The 15,421-nt window shown below is 55.3% G+C and overlaps 3 protein-coding genes across 5 annotated transcripts; 1 reads left to right on the forward strand and 2 right to left on the reverse strand.

The window, feature by feature from the left end:
- The first annotated feature begins 3,862 nt into the window (after positions 1–3,862).
- CDA (cytidine deaminase) lies at positions 3,863–15,231 on the forward strand. 3 transcript variants are annotated; one of them, XM_015820355.1, is made up of 6 exons: positions 3,863–3,921; positions 9,636–9,804; positions 13,436–13,613; positions 13,845–13,956; positions 14,593–14,650; positions 14,845–15,231. In XM_015820355.1, exons 3-6 carry the CDS (start codon positions 13,451–13,453, stop codon positions 14,953–14,955), a joined length of 444 nt encoding a protein of 147 aa, XP_015675841.1. In that variant the 5' UTR covers positions 3,863–3,921; positions 9,636–9,804; positions 13,436–13,450; the 3' UTR covers positions 14,956–15,231. The 3 variants fall into 3 exon arrangements, with proteins under 3 accessions (XP_015675841.1, XP_015675843.1, XP_015675842.1); XM_015820357.1 differs by lacking the exons at positions 3,863–3,921; positions 9,636–9,804 and adding an exon at positions 11,566–11,581; XM_015820356.1 differs by lacking the exons at positions 3,863–3,921; positions 9,636–9,804 and adding an exon at positions 12,390–12,413.
- On the reverse strand, positions 4,498–5,787 carry FAM43B (family with sequence similarity 43 member B). The gene has a single exon (XM_015820370.1). The coding sequence runs from the start codon at positions 5,785–5,787 to the stop codon at positions 4,498–4,500; it is 1,290 nt and encodes a 429-aa protein (XP_015675856.1).
- LOC107291374 (trypsin-3-like) lies at positions 7,117–10,133 on the reverse strand. The gene is made up of 6 exons (XM_029284928.1): positions 10,062–10,133; positions 9,685–9,789; positions 8,247–8,449; positions 7,985–8,126; positions 7,483–7,749; positions 7,117–7,266 (listed from the first exon to the last, which is right to left on the reverse strand). Exons 1-6 carry the CDS (start codon positions 10,131–10,133, stop codon positions 7,117–7,119), a joined length of 939 nt encoding a protein of 312 aa, XP_029140761.1.
- Positions 15,232–15,421: the final 190 nt, after the last annotated feature.

The following is a 15,421-nucleotide window of genomic DNA, read 5'->3' on the forward strand; positions in this document are numbered from 1 at the left end:
GAAGGAAGGAAGGAAGGAAGGAAGGAAGGAAGGAAGGAAGGAAGGAAGGAAGGAAGGAAGGAAGGAAGGAAGGAAGGAAAGAAGAGAGAAATAGCACGGACAGGTCAGCCTCTCCAACACAGCATTTTGCAACTCAGCTTGCCAGGTAACAAGGCCGCTGCCACCTGGGCTTGGCGCCTACCGTAATTTTAACCACGCAATGGTGTGGGCAGTGCCGCCGGCCCTCCCGCTGGCCGGATTTCAAACCACAGACCTGAATATCCCCTCCGAGCATGAAGCTGCCACTCTCTCCTTGCCAGGTGGGAATCGCAGCCTCGGCCTTCGGAGGAAGTGGGCAGAGGGAAGGGGGGAGGGCAGCCCACCTGCCGAAGATGCTCCATGGGCTCCGGGCGACTGGCAGCTCCGGGCATCAGGAGGGCCGTCAGTCCAGGAGGGTCTCCGCTGCAGCCACGGCCGGGCAGTCGCTGGTGTTGCAGCCTGGAAAGGGAGGAGAGACGTTGTGGGCCTGGGGGGCGTTGGGGGGGGGTCAGGGGAGGGCGAGGGGGGTCCTGAGAAACGCCCACCAGGGAGAGCCAGCAGGGTCAGAGGTGGCCACACCAAGCCACGTTCCACTCTACAAGCCAAGATTGCCTTTTGGCTGGGGGGGGTGATGACCGCTGCCCCCCTTTCCTCTCCCAACAGCCCTGCCAGGTAGGCCAACCGAGAAGGGAGGGCTTCCCCTCTTTCCCCCCCCCCAACCCAGGGCCTGTCCCGTGACTTCAGGCCCCATTGTTCCCAGCCTGGCCCGCCCATCCTCCCCCGCTAGGGCATTTCCCCCAACCCTTCCCCATCACCCGCAGCTTTCCTATGGTCCGGAAAACCACGGTTCCCATCATCCCCAGCCCTTGTGCCGGACTTTTTTGCCCGTCGTCAGAGCAAGCTCGGTTTGATCGAGTCCCCATGGTTCCCCGCCGTGGCCGGGGGCGATGGGGGTTGTAGACGGAGGGGGGGCGTCGGACTCCCGGCTCGGTGGCCGCCCCCGCCTCACCTGGCCGCGGCTCCATCCAGCAGCCCTGCGCGCAGGCGGGGCCTTCTCGGCGGTAAACAGCGCCGCGTCTCCACGGCAACGGCCGCCGCCAGCCGACTTCCGGCCTTGACCGGAACAAGACGCGAGGGAGGGAGACAGGGAGACAGAGAGGGAGGCCCACCTCACCATAGACGACAACAGGGCTAGAGGGGATCCAATGGGGTTCTTCGCGTCGCTCTGGCCCTCGCCCTGAGAGAACTTGGAGGGCAGAGAAAAGAAAAGAGGCGACGTTGCTCTACGAGACGAAGGGGGGGAAGGTGGAAGTCCCCCCCCCCGATTGCTTCCCAACAGCCCTGCTGGGTAGGCCAGGCCGGGGGAGGGTCTTTCCCGCCCATTGGCTTCTATTTCAGCTTCAGTGGGGGGGGGGGTTCATTACTGTAACTAAACTATAACTAATAACTATTTTACTTTGTTGAAACCTCGGCTCAGGAGTTTCTTTGGCTCTTTTAAATTCCTGAGCAACGCTGGGGCAGTTGTGAGGCTAAGTGGAAAACCTTACAGTTAGAAGCGGTGAATGCTCCAACACTGGAAGTTTTTAGGAAGAGACTGGACAGCCATTTGTCAGAAATGGTCTAGGGGGGTTTGACTAGATGGCCTCTAAGGTCCCTTCCAACTCTGTTATTGTTGTTGTTTATATAGAGAGATCTATAATCTATATCTAATTTTTCGTATCATCTCTATATGTGTCTATATCTATCCATCTATATCTATCTCTATCCATTCATCCATCTATCTATATCTATCTCTATCCATTCATCCATTCATCTATCTATCTATCTATCTATCTATCCCACCTTTATTATTACTTGTAAATAACTCGAGGTGGTGAACGTAATCTAATTCTTGTCCCTCCTCCTCCACCACAACTCTGCGAGGTTCTTGTGGGAAATGTAACCCTTCCCCCCACCCCCCATCTCCACCCCCATCCTTTGCCCTTCCTGAAACATCTAAAACCACCAAGCTCAGAGAGCACCAAGGATCCCTTGTTGTCATCCTGGCCTCTCAGCATCTGGAAACTGCAGCACCCTAAGAGAGGTTTGGGGTGAGCCCCAGCCAATAAACGAGTGCCTTGCTTTAGTCGAAGCGTTACCAGCTGGGTTAGCCAAGCTGATTGTGATGGTCCCGACTGCATTGGATCTGTCGCAGAGATCTGCAGCAATCCAACCAATGCAGAACCAAGAGCTGTTCCAGAATCCACTGGCAACTTGGGATTTTTTTATTTTTTATGTACATCACACGATGGGGGGGGGGGGACAGATAAATTCATCCCCAGAAGACAAAACAATTGCACAATGCCAGGAAGCACTTTAGCACAATAGTAGCATCAAGATTGGCTCTTTCATCAACATTTTGCCAGGGGGCCAGGAAGTATTTGGCAACACAGAAAAAAAAAATGGAACGAAGAATATTAAAACTGGCAAAAGTGTAGAGGTTGATCCAAAAAGAGAAGATGGGAAGAATGGAGTTTTTTTGGGCCACTGATAGCAAGATTTCTACACCTCCCCCCGCCCCCCTCCCAAAATGTTTCAGGAAGAAAAGCAAAGAGCTTAAGGTTTGTTTGTTTTTTTTAAAGAAACCAGCTTGCCTAAAATCTTTGCATTTCAAAGTCGGGGAGGGGCAGTCAGTGGAGGACGATGAAAAGGAAGGGATGCAAAAATCTGATTTTTGGCAGAAGGCTGCAGGAACAGTGCGGCACCAATGAACCTGCTGGCCCGATTTTTAAAAAATTAAAATCAAAGTAAGCTGGTTGCCATGGCCACCCTCTCCGCCCCCCCCCCCCGTCCACCTGTTTCATCTGTCAAAGATTTTTCTAGAAATGAATTGCCATGGCAGTGGAGAGAAGATCTAAAAATAATACCACCCTTTCATCTACGAAAGCATCTCTCTCTCCGCACGTCTCATTTTATATAACAGCAGAATTAACAAAAGGACAGTGTGTGAGCAGGCAAGGGGAAACAGCATCTTGCTGGCATTGACAGGAAATGTTTCCAAACAGAATAAGAGTTGAAAGGGACCTTGGAGGTCTTCTAGTCCAACCCCCTATCTATGCATCGTTATCTAACCATTATTTGGGGGTACTTTGATTTGTTTCTGCTCTGCCAAATTGTCACAGGTTAAACTCGACAAGAAAACAGTCTCTAAGCTTTTGGGCCACCTGAGTTTTAATCGCCCCGCAGAAGCCTGTGTTCGAATTCTACACTTAAGGCTAAGATTCTCGACTCGAGAAACTGGGATCTATGTGAAATTAAACTTGCTCAAGAGACCCATTTAAATTTGCATGGCGACTTTAGTCATTCCCCTATTTAACAGAAATTCAGGATGTGCAATTTTGCCGAATGGGACCATCCCCTTGGGCCCTTCTGGGTTTCTGAGGACTTCTGCTACATCACTCCGCTACTAACTTTTTGTTTTTTAAATTTTACTTATTAGATTTTTTTAAATCCCACTTTTATTATTTTTTAATAAACTCATCACTTTCAAAATTCAGGGTTTAAACCAAACTGGTTTTCTCCCCCAATTTCTTTTCTTTATAGTTTGATGCTCCAAACTTGGCAACTTGAAAAGATGTGGAACTCAACTCCCAGAATTCCCCAGCCAGAATGGCTGACTGAGGAATTCTGGGAGTTGAAGTTCACATGTCTTCAAGTTGCCAAGTTTGGAGACCCCTGCTAAATAGGTACCAATATTCTCCTAGGATTAACGAAAACTAAGGCTGACATCTCAGGGCATCTGATTTTGGTATTTAATTTCTATTTTGTTAAAAATAGGTAACAAGATTCTGCCTGTCCTTGCGAGCAGATGTACAACAGGGCAGCACACTGGAGAGGAGTTCTGGAGAACGTCAGAAATCCAAGGTACTGAAAACTGTTTATATGCAAGATTCCTGCTGACTCTCATCATAGCAGGAAAACAATATCGAAAATTTGTTTGTTTTTAACGAGACTTGAGGAAGAATTGCCAATTGCATAACCAGCTGTGGAAGTTATAGATACCCAAAGAGATTTTATTTAAAGGCGTTTCTCCCTCCCTCCCCCAATTTTTGCAGTTCAGCAAGTACAAACACCATCTTCTCTCCCTCCCCAAGGCCACCAAATATGTAAAAACTGCCCCCCCCCAGCAATGTACCAAGAGTCCCATCCTGCTGAGCACCAGCTCACAGGGGCTTCTTTCTGCCAACCTCCAAAATCCACAGAAAAGGGCGCAAAGCTTCTGGTTGTTTCTCCCCAAGCGAAAAAGAGAAAAAAGGGCTGCGATTATCGTGGCACCAGACGAAGGAGCTCAGTTGACGAGGAGGATGGTGTGATGGTTCGGTTGCCTGTCGGACTCTGGATTTGTTGCCAGGAGGGAACAACATGGAAGGGACGTTGTGTTCCCCACGTTGTGTTCCTGCGCAAATCTCCAGGAATTAGAAAATTATGGCTTCGGCGCTCCTAGCGGGACAGGCAAGGGGGCTCCCGGCTAGGTGGCCTCCAGGAGGCCCTGTCCCCCACGGGCAGCGCACCCTGCAAGCTGCAGAACTGGAATTCCCGCACCAAAGTCTGCATCTCCGGCCGCTCCAGGCACCTGGTCATCTTGGGCCCTGGAAGGGCAGCGCCGGGGCGGCCCCTGGGGGCCGTGTGGTCAGCCCAGAGGGCCGGGCCCGCAGAGCCGATGGCGCAGATGATGGAGCGGGTGGCCAGCCAGTCGAGGGGGGCACCGGTGGCCGTGCCCAACGCCGCCGGCCGCTCTTTCCTCCTCCGGCCTTCCTCCTCCTCCTCCTCCTCCTCCTCCTCCTGGATGGAGCTGAGCCGGGGCCCGTTGCGGCCGCGGTCCGGCGGGGGCCGGTAGGGGCACTTGGCGTTGAGCAGCCTGCGCAGGGGCGCCAGCGGGACGACGGCCTCCCCGAGCAGCTGCCGCTGGAGCCGTCGCGCGTCGCTCCGCCGCTGCAGCCGCTTGAACTCGTCGAAGGCGGCGGCCGAGGTCTGGAAGAGCAGCCGGGCCGCCGCCTGCGCCTTCTCGGCCCGCGAGAGCAGCACCGCGTGGCAGCGCAGCGCCACCGCCTTGTTCTTCACCTGGTGCCGGTAGACCCAGGCCAGCACCCGCGGGTGGCGCCGGTCGGCCGCGCAGTAGGTGATGCGGTGCAGCAGGTAGGCGTGCGCGGCCCGGGGGCGGCCCTCCTTGGCGGCGGGCGGGCGCAGGTGCAGCCCCTGCGGGCCCAGGCTGAGCTGCATGCGGGCGCCGCGCCGGCCGGCCTGGCTGCGCGCCCAGAGCTTCTCCACCGCCGCCTCGGCGCAGCCCTCGCCCTTGGCCAGCAGGGTGGCGGCGTGGCCCAGGTAGCAGGCGCGGAAGGTGGGCTCCTCGGCGTTCAGCTGGGCCGTCCGGCGGCGGCGGCGGAAGAGCCCGCCCAGCGCCCCCGCCGGCCACAGCTCCGGGCAGGNCCCTCCCGCCCCGGCCGCGCTGGCTCTCCCGCCGCGCTCGCCGAGCACCAGCCGCGCAAGGAGGAGAGGCGGCGAGGGACGGAGCCTCCGCCGCCGCCGCTGCTCCGCCTCCTTGCCCGGCCCGGGCGCGCGCCGCCCTCGCGAGTTCCCGTGTCCGCGCGCCCGTGGGAACGCGCCCGACGCCCGCCCGGCTGCTTCCCGGGAGCCGCTCCATTTCTTTTCCTTTAAAGCTGAAAATAGTGCTTTTGTGGGTGTGGGGGGGATTCTTTGTGAATTCAGCTGGGAGAAAGCGGAGGCTGGCATGAACTCTTCTGTTGCACCGTGGGGGGCGGGGTTTCCACCCAGAATTAGAAACTGGGGAGAAGACTACATTTTAGAAGGAATTCGCCTAATTTCACATTTTGAAACCCACTCTGTGTTGTTTAACCCTTTTCAAAAGCGTAAGAGAGAGAAGAGGAGTTGACACAGGAGTGCACGCGTTAGTGGACAGAAAAGGGCAGGGCGTGTTAAGTAAGTTACAAGAATACCAAGACACGTTCATAAATGTGCCCGCCCTCAACAAGTTTTACAGCAGAGATTTAAAATCTCTTTGAATCCAGAACCCGTCTCTGGAGGTGGATCTTCTGGGGTTCTCGGCCACCCAGGGCCGGGGGCTGCTGAAGTCTTTAGTTGTCAGCAAGTGGGGGCTGAGGGGGTCGCCCACCTGGGCAGCCTACTGAAGGGGCGGTTACCGGTGGCAGGAAGGTGCTGAAGGGACAGCTCCCCAAGGCCTCCTCTGGGATCCTGGTGGCCCAATTCTGCCCCGTTTGGGGGACTGCCAGCCCAAAGGGCCGGCTGCTTTGGGAAGATGTTCCAGATGTTTGGGAGGTGCAAGCTCCTTATTTCTGATTCCCAGCTGTGTTGCTGGGTCCGTACTCCACGCCGCCCACAAGGGGAATATTGATCATTGCATCTGCCGGACTGTTTAACTTCCGGAAATGTGTGTCAATCCATCCAGTTTGTAGCTCACTTAGCTACAAGCCATTGCTCAACCAATGATGTCTCGGTGTGACGTTTTAATCAGCCCTCGCTTGTGTACGTGCGTGCATACATCCAAACTGGAGGCCCCCGCCGCACCCCTTGCGTGGCAGGAGGATCCAGGCCTCGCTGTCGGCCTCCCTTGTCCCAGATCAGCTGTGCTTGCTCTCCCAGCTCTTCAGGCTGCAGGGACTTTGTGGGTTTTCGTAATGGCCTCCTCGCCGTCACCTCACATCCCCTGGCACTCAGGGAGGTGGATTCTGCTAAAAGGAAGACAGCAAGCTCCTTGACTTTGTGGGTTCTTTCACAGTCACAGACCCCGGGAGTCACACAGTGCCACCTCTCTGCAGGAACTGGTCGTCAAAATAAAGAGTAGTTTCTAGTCTGGTTCATTGTTTGCATCCTAAATAAAAAGGAAATTTAGGAAAACTGAGGGAAGGGAAGAAAGAATGAAGGGAAAGGAATGGGGGGGAGGGAGGGAGGGGGGGAAGGAAGCTGAAGCTCACTGCAAGTTGTTCAGCTCTCTCTCACACACACACACACACACACACACACACCCCTGATGCAAAGGAGCTCCAGTCAGCCTAGGTGCATACCCCACCCCAAAAGCACCCCTTATTTCTGGAAAATCGTCTTGTAGATCCACTTCTGGAAGTTGGCTACGGCTGTGTAGACGCCGGGATACCCGGGGCTGGCGCAGCTGTGTCCCCAGGAAACGATGCCGAACACCCGCCCGTCACACACCAGGGGCCCCCCGGAGTCACCCTGGGGGGGGAGAGAGAGAGAGAGAGGAGCCAAGAAGCTTGGCAACAACCCACAGATTTCCCAAGGAATCTTTTTTTTCCCCTTATTTGTTTGCCCAAGTCCCCCTCCTCCCCCTCCCCCCCTGGAAAAAAAGGGCTAAGGGCCCTAACAGTCCTGGGATGGTCCAGGCACTTCCTGCAACCAGGTTGGGAGGCACAAGACGGAAGCCTCCTCTACCTGACAGGCGTCTTTTCCTCCCCGTCTGAAACCGGCGCAAATCATGTTCTCGGTGATGTACCCGGCGTACGAAGCGGAGCTGTTGCACTTGCAGGTGGAGACGAGGGGCAGGTGGACGCTGCGCAGGGTGTCCGACGTCCTGCCCCCGATGGGCGTGGTGTAGCCCCAGCCGGAGACCTGGCAGAAGCGGCCGGCCCGAACCTTCGTCCCTTGCCGAGGGACCGGCACGATGGAGACGAAGGGGCTGTAGGCCACCGGGCGGCTCAGCTGGCGGGCGAGAGCGCAGAGACCCCGAGCGGGTGTTGAGGTGCAAGGAAGCCCCCCCCCATTTATTCCCCCAAGGGGCCGTGCCAGCTTTGGGGACACTACGGCGGTCAGAAAGTGGCCTGCCAGGCTAAGCTCACCTCCGTGGCCACCTCCTCTCTCCCTGCCCTCCCCCCTTCCCCGATCGGTCTCCTCCCCCCTAAGAGCCGAGCCCCAAACCCCGAGAGGTTGGGGTCACCTTAATCAACATGATGTCCGCATTTTTCGAGGAGGCGCTGTAGTCCGGATGGAGGACCATGCGGGCCGGCCGGAAGATCTGCTCGGTGCCCTCAAAAATGGACAGGGAATATTCTCCGGCCACAATGAGCATCTGGTCCCTTCTGCAGGAGAGGAAAAGGCCATCTGGAGGGTGGGAGGTTTCCGATATGGGAATGTCTCACTTAGCCACACAAACGTTGGGCTCGACTGCGGCCGTTAAGTCCTGGACGCCTCCTCCTTACCCCGTCTTGCAGTGGGCAGCGGTCAAGACCCAGCTGCGGCTGACCAGCGCCCCCCCGCAGAAGTGGAAGCCCGTCTTCCTCTTCAGAGACACCAGATACTTGGAGGAGTGGGGGGCCATCATGTAGCCCCCAACGATGCGGGGGGCATCCGTCTCTCGGTCTACGGGGAGAGGGAGGCGATCAGCAGTCCCTAAGAGACCTCTCTAAGGTGATGGACAGATGCTGCAGGCCCCATAATGCCCAGCTAGCAGAATCACAAGCCCTCCCTGGTCCCCGAGCCCACCTCCCCAATTAATGCCCTCCCTGCAGTGTGGGTTATTCCCCCCATCCAGTCCGTTTTTGGCACTTCCAGACTCAGTTCTCAGTTCTTGTGCTCTAATTCACTCCACCTTTTTTTTCCAGTAAAAATGATTTTCTATCTTCTCTGAAGGAATGTTGAGCTGCTTTTTTTAGAGGCCACGTCAACATGTTTTTATGTGCTGGGCATTTTATTGGGGAAATCATCCTGCTGAGATGTATGCTACCATAGCCTTTTTAGGTTAAAATGGAACATGCTTTTATTTCTGGCGGTTTTAATGCACTGGTCACTTCTGCTGTTCCCTGACCCTTTTAAAAAGGATGCTGTGATCTGACACAGGAGTCAAGCTGACTCCAGTGACAAATCTGTAAATTAGTTGCATTTATACAACCCAGTTGCTGACTGAGTTGAATCCATGGGGTTCCCACAGTAGGGATATTGAATTAAATCTTTTTTTCTACTTACAGATTCTTCCCTAAAGCCTGCCTGCCTGCCTGCCTGCCTGCCTGCCTGCCTGCCTGCCTGCCTTCCTTCCTTCCTTCCTTCCTTCCTTCCTTCCTTCCTTCCCTCCCTCCCTCCCTCCCTCCCCATCTCTCTCTCTCTCTCTCTCTCTCTCTCTCTCTCTCTCACACACACACACACACACACACATACACACAAACAAGCAACATTTTTTTCTAGTCATAAGATTTCTTGCTCAGGAGATACACACCCATTCATTTATTCTCCCCCAGTGTTTCTAGCCATCTTTACAACTTTGCCACCTAAAAATGCCCTTTAATTGCCAGCTATCTTCCAGCACTTCCTGGGTTTAATTACCGTCTTCTCACAAACAATTAAGCAATTGTCGGCAGAGTTATGCCTTCCTCCCTCCCTGCCAGGACGTTGCTCTGATTATTAGTTTCCTCTTGGTCTCTCCTAGGGGGGAGGGGAGGGGGAAGGAGGGGGCCACCCCAAAGCCTCTTTTCCTGGGTGGGTGGGAGGTTGAAAATGAAATGAAAAGTGAAGGAAAACGGCCTTTTTCTTAATTTAGACAGGCAATATTTTGAGAAATGAGGAAACGATTCCTTTTTTTGTCATTCACGACACAGGCCGGTCAGCTCTTGTGGCTCAATACTCAAGAGGCCGCTGGATTCATACCTGGCCATTCCTGTCCGCCTCCATCCCCGGCTGAAGGGGATCCCGTGTGGGGGTTCCCCCCAAAATCCTGTTCCGCTGCCCCAGTTTCTGAGCCGGTCCATGGAGCTGCGGTAAGAAAAGGTACGTCGGATCTAAAAGGAGGGATCCCCTGGTACACCAAAAGGATGTGCCCTCCCCCCCCCAGTCTCGCATCAAGAGTGGGTGCAGATTAGACAGAACTGCCCAAATGTCCCTATTCAGGGGGGTCCGCAATGCCTCTGCCGAGAGAGAATCTGGGGCCTGGAAGCCCATCTGGGACAAATCACTCACCGGTCAAGGAAGAGAACAGGAGGAGCAAAAGCTGAAGTCCTGGACTGTGAGGTCTCATCCCACTTTACTTCTGAGAGCATCTGTGGATGCCCCAAATCTGTCCCTTTCTTCTCCGTCCGGGCTCTTCTTTCCGTTGCCATAGCGATCTCCATCCCAGGAGCACCATCAATGGTCCACTGTCCCGGAGGTCCTTCAGGGCACCAGCACCCGCCTGGCATCCTTCTTCGGGTCTTCTCAGCTTCCTTCTGGGCCCTGCCCTCCATTCAGGCCCAAGCTCAGGTTTCTCGGCAGACGTGGCCGCTCGGTGACATCCCGGAGGCCCCGGCATCCCTGCCTGGCACAGAGAACGGAGCGTCTGCCGCCGGGCAGCACAACCAATGGTGCACAGCCTGAAAGGGATGGGCCCAGCCCTCCGTAAAGATCAGACGTGGCTCCTCGTCCCTCCTCCGGGTGGAAGTCAGGCTGCTTCGATTCCCGATTCCAAATTTTCCTGGATTCAGGAAAGAACAGAAATGTACAAAAATAGGATGTTGGCAAAAGAAGGGAGTGGCCAAAGCTGTGCCACCATCGTTTCCAAGCAGGATTCTCGGTGGGTTAAAAGACGTTGCTTAAGCGTGGAAGGTTGGGTCTGCAGTCCTCATTTTACAACAGAGGGGGGGGCACCTCTGCATCCCAGAGCTCCGGCTTCAGGACGTGCAAAGTGGAGTCTCTGCTTAGTGACGGCCACATTTAAAACAAGGCCGGAAGCGCCGTCTTCGGCAGCAGCTTCTAGCCAGTGTATAACTCGTTGATCAGTGCGCTACGCTCTGGGTTTTAGCGGTAGAGCTTCCAGGCGCTTAAAAACGAAACAGCCTTTTCCTCCTCCTTCCAGTTTCTGAACCTCCTTAATTTGAATGCCCAGAATCCCACGGTCGTAGACCCCAAGGCACGTTTGCAGAAGTCACATTGGGAAGAAAGATGGGTGGGTGGGTGGGGTGGGTGAGACAGGGGAAAGGAATGCCAATCTTTCAGTCCAGGGCTTGGATTGTTTGGCGGAGGAAACGGCACCCCTGCCCATCCCTCCGTGCCAGGCAGGATTGGGCATCCAGACAACCAACCTAGAACTTTGGAGATCGGAGGTTGTGGGTGCTCCATCGCTGGGGGTCTTCAAGAAGAGACCCGACAGCCTTTTGTCCTGAATGCAACCTGGGCTCTTTTAGGACTCGTGGACTTCAACTCCCAGAATTCCTGCTTGAACAGGATTCATTAAGGGACCGTGGGGATACTGCAACGGTTGTGAGGGCAAGGATTGTTCCGTGGAGTCGCGCGAAGCCCCTACAAGGTTGGCAGTTCCTGTTTCTGCTGCTCAGGGCTTTTGTCGTTGTGGGAGAAGCAGGAGGGGAAGGAAGTCCCAGCCTCCTTGCTCAGAAATGATGACAGAGAGATGCAGAGAGTTGACTGATGGGCCAATTGCACCCTCTTCCGAGAAGGGGAAGAGGATCTGGGCCGGCATCGGTGGCCACAGGGCAGCGGAGAGCCCGGTGCCATCTTGAGGGGCCCCAGGTCAGCCAGGCCCTGCAACAGAGGAGAAGGGACCCTGGGAAAACAGGTCTGTGTTGTGTATTGAACTGAAACTTTAAGGTGGGCACAGAAGTCAATCTAAAGATTAAGCTGGATGATTTTAGCCGACTGCCACTCGCTTCATTGTTCTTTCCTTCCGTCTGAATTCAAGGAAAGAAAAGGGGCTGAGATTCTCAGGTGTGACAGTTGGGGATATCTCACCATACTAGTCCTCGGTAAGGTCTGTGCCTGGGCCATTAGCCTCTCCCAGCTGGGAGAAGCGAAATTAAACAAATGGCAGAGACTGTTTAGGTTGTGGATGAAAGCAAAGACGGAGAAGCGGAGGAGGAGGAGGAGGAGGAGAGGTCAGCTTGACCAAATTAAATTTTCCTTTGTTTTGACCGAGCTCCTCTCCCACAGCCTTCACGCTGGGCTTTTTTCCGCTCTCTTTCACTTTCTGCCAAGTTTTGCAGAAAAAGGTTTCCTTGTGGGAAAGAAAAGGCCCCGTGCGGGTGCAGTTAAACAGTCACTTGTTCCAATTCTGGAACCTTTGAACAGTAACTAGGAGAGGGATCGCGGGATCGCCCTTCGGCCTGACTTGGGCAGGGCCCACGCAGAGATGAGCGGAGAGCACAGTGGGGCCTCTCCAGGAGCCTAAAGTTAGCCAGGCAAACGGGGGCTGTGCCCAGCCCAGCTCTTCTAAGCCTCTGCACCGTTGAACGAACTCGTCCTGCATAAATCCAGGAAAAAGCTGGGCGGAGACTCCGGGAGAGAGGCTTTGATTTTTCAACGGAGGGATACAGGAGAACCTCCTCAAGCCACGCCAGCCTCCTGCCAGGACCTGCCTGCATAATTTTCTCCAGGGCAGCGGCCTTCTTTAGGTGAGGATGAGGGTCTGATTCCTCCAGGTCCAGCCAATAGTGAGTAAGAATATCTGATTTAGGAAAATGCGTTTCTAGCAATGTGTGTCGGGGACAGCAAGCAAGAAGGCCCCGGACACAGAAAGGAGGGGCCACTTCCCCGTTCGGCCCTCCAGAGACTGCTAGATTGCAAAACCACTTCTATATTTCTTAACCGAGGGAACTGCTAACCGCAAAGCAAAGCCGGTTGGCTCCCGCCACTTTCCACCAGGATCTCCAAAGCAGAGCTGGGTTTGGTCTTCTCCTGCCCAGCCGGCCCCACCCCAGCTGGGAGGATGCAGTGCCAGCCTGGCGCCTCTCCTCTCCTCTCCAGCCTCCCCGGAAGGGCAGAGTCCGGCTTCTCTCCCTGCGCACGGCGCCCACGGCCGGCTGCCCTCTCTGGCCCCCGTTGGTCTGAGTGGCTGGGAAGCGGCAGAGGCTGCACCTCCCCCCCCCCCGCTTGCCTCCCTTCCCACAGCAGGGCTGCCAGGGTTTCCACGGCTTTGCTTCCCCCCCCCCACCGGCCTCCCTCTTTGCAGGGAGTCCCTGGAGAGATCTCCCGGCCCTCCTTGGCCCAGCCGCTGGTCTCTTGCTACGGCTGAGTTGGCAAAGCAGCTGCCCGGCTTCTTGGGGCACGCAGGCAGGGAGAGCAATCCCGCCCTGCTTTCATCCTCCTCCTGCAGCCAGAATTGGGGCTGGGGGCAGAGAAGGGCCAGGAGGCTGAGGGGGGGGAGTGAGAAGGCAGCCGGGGACGATGCCCACCCACCGCCTCATCCAGGCTAAGGAGAGGCGACTTTCCTCCCAGCGGGGGTGGGCACGGGGAGAGGCCGGCCTCCTTCCAGAAAGGTCCCCGATCAAAGCTTGAAACTTTTTGGGTGGCAAAACAGCTGTGCCCACCGAGGAAGGAGGTCCGGTCATCTCCGATGCTGCTCAGGCGCCGCCAGAGGGAGAGAAACACTCACCGCCCGTCTCTCCATTCCTTCCCCTGGTGCCGCCGGGATTAGGCAGAGCTCCTGGCCATGGCGCATGAGCAGCTGGGCGGCCCCAAGGCCGGGCTTGAGCCGGAGGTGGTCCAGCGGCTTTTGGGCGCCTGTCAAGATGCCAAGAGGTTTGCCTACTGTCCCTACAGCAGGTACCCCGTGGGAGCGGCCCTCCTGACCTCAGAGGGGAAGATCTTCACAGGTGAGGAAGCCGGGAGCAGTGCCCCTCGGCCCGCCTGGACCCTCCTGGCCCAGAGAAATGGGGGTTGGAGGAAAACTATGGCCCCTTCTAGGCAGCCAAGCTGAATCCCCCAACCCCTTCAGGGAAGATTTCTGGGGTAGCGGCCGTTACGGCACGAGCAAGGGATCCTGGGAGATGTGGTTTAGCTACGTCTTTTTTTAACGCCTCTGATATTCTTGTTGCCCCCGCCAGGTTGCAATGTTGAAAACGCCGTGTTTCCTCTGGGCGTCTGTGCCGAGCGAACGGCCATCCAGAAGGCCGTGTCTGAAGGTCACACAAAATTTCAAGCCATGGCCATCAGCTGGTAGGTGGTGCCCAGACCCCCGGGGGTGGGGTCTCTGCCGGGAAGGCTTTCAATGAGCATAAGCAGGAGATGTTTTTAGCCGGGCGGTTTACACTTTGAAGCGGAATATCACGATGGAGACGGCTGAAGGTGCTCATTGGTGGACGACTGTGGCTATCTGGCTAGACCTGTCTTTCAGGAAGAAAAAAAAAAAGATTACTTCCTTGAGCTGCAAAACCACACAGAAGCCAGTCTCTTTGTGTGCCAAACACAGCTTGCAATGCAGGGAGCAAAAATAACACCCATCTTGGCATAGAGTAGATTTAAAAGCCAGAATATAGTCAATTTCTCTTTGGAAGCAATTGGAGCAGGAAGCCCCTTTTGTGGGAGATTGTCAGGGCTGAGTGCTGATGGGGGGGGGGTGTCCTCAGGGCATCTCTTGGGGGTTGGGGAGGGGGCTTAGAGGGTCCTGCAAGCCCCAATCATTTGTCTTGCTGCAGGTTCAGTGCATTTTCCAAGCCAAAACCCATAATAGTTCCGTGAAGAAGACAAACGCCAACACCAGCCCAGCCTCACGTAATTTTGGATGTAGGGAGCCTGACAGCTTCTGGGATTCAGTGAGAGAGTTTCATATTTTTCTTTTTTCTTTTTAAACAGCAACAGCCAAGAGTCCTACGCCATCCCGTGTGGAGCTTGCAGACAAGTCCTCCGAGAGGTAAAAGGCTTTCTTCCCTGCCCGCCTTCTGAAACAACCACGTTGCTGACTTAATTGCAGCGAGTCACCGCACAGCTGTGGCAAGGAAGGTCACAAAATGGGGCCAAACTTGCTTAAAAGCTGTCAAATGTGGTCGTGAGTCAAGGACTGCCTGTATTTGAGATTGGTGACACTTCTGGGTTTTGTTTCCCTAGTTCGGTCAACAGTGGGAGATCTACTTGACCAGGATGGACGGAGCCTACATCAAGAAGAGCTTGGAGGAGCTTCTGCCTTTCTCTTTTGGTCCAGAACATCTGAAGATCTAGGCGGGAGGAAGGAGTCCCGCAGCGGCTTCACTCTTTCTCCGCACCTCCCCAGTTCAGAAACCTGGCACACCTTCGCTCCCCAGCCTGGGACTCCAGGGATCTCCGGACCTCCCCTCAAAAGGCAGGCGATAGCAAAATGGATATTTGCATTCCCAGGGGGCACTGCCTGTGTAATCGGGATCCTCAGCTTCATTTCAAAGGGGTGAATCTGGGCTCTTGGCCCCTGACCTGCAGCCCCTTCCTTACCCCAAGATAAACCGCTGTCTTTTTTGAGTCCATTGGCTCCGTATTCTTTGCCCTCGTCCTCACCGTGAACTCCTAGAGCAAAATGGACTTCGCCAACGAACTCGGAGTGCTTGGGTATGGTTAGGAGGGCACTAAGTGCCAGTTGTGTTAGCCCCCAATGTGCCCGTGTGGTGTATACACACCCTTCTCCACACACTGAATGAATTGGGCTGTGCTCTTG

Source organism: Protobothrops mucrosquamatus, unplaced genomic scaffold (assembly GCF_001527695.2).
Source record: "Protobothrops mucrosquamatus isolate PMUCROS unplaced genomic scaffold, P.Mucros_1.0 scaffold1123, whole genome shotgun sequence".
NCBI lineage: Eukaryota > Metazoa > Chordata > Lepidosauria > Squamata > Viperidae > Protobothrops > Protobothrops mucrosquamatus.

What these genes read in the sequence shown, in the direction of transcription:
- LOC107291374 (XM_029284928.1), bottom strand. Translation starts at nt 10,133, where the DNA reads ATGGCAACGGAAAGAAGAGCCCGGACGGAGAAGAAAGGGACAGATTTG. An exon ending in GCTGCCCACTGCAAGACGGG is followed by an intron (nt 8,127 to 8,246) that starts GTAAGGAGGAGG and finishes CCTCTCCTGCAG; the next exon opens with AAGGGACCAGATGCTCATTG. An exon ending in GAGGAAAAGACGCCTGTCAG is followed by an intron (nt 7,267 to 7,482) that starts GTAGAGGAGGCT and finishes CTCCCCCCCCAG; the next exon opens with GGTGACTCCGGGGGGCCCCT.
- CDA (XM_015820355.1), top strand. Translation starts at nt 13,451, where the DNA reads ATGGCGCATGAGCAGCTGGGCGGCCCCAAGGCCGGGCTTGAGCCGGAG. An exon ending in AGAGGGGAAGATCTTCACAG is followed by an intron (nt 13,614 to 13,844) that starts GTGAGGAAGCCG and finishes TGCCCCCGCCAG; the next exon opens with GTTGCAATGTTGAAAACGCC. An exon ending in CAAGCCATGGCCATCAGCTG is followed by an intron (nt 13,957 to 14,592) that starts GTAGGTGGTGCC and finishes CTTTTTAAACAG; the next exon opens with CAACAGCCAAGAGTCCTACG.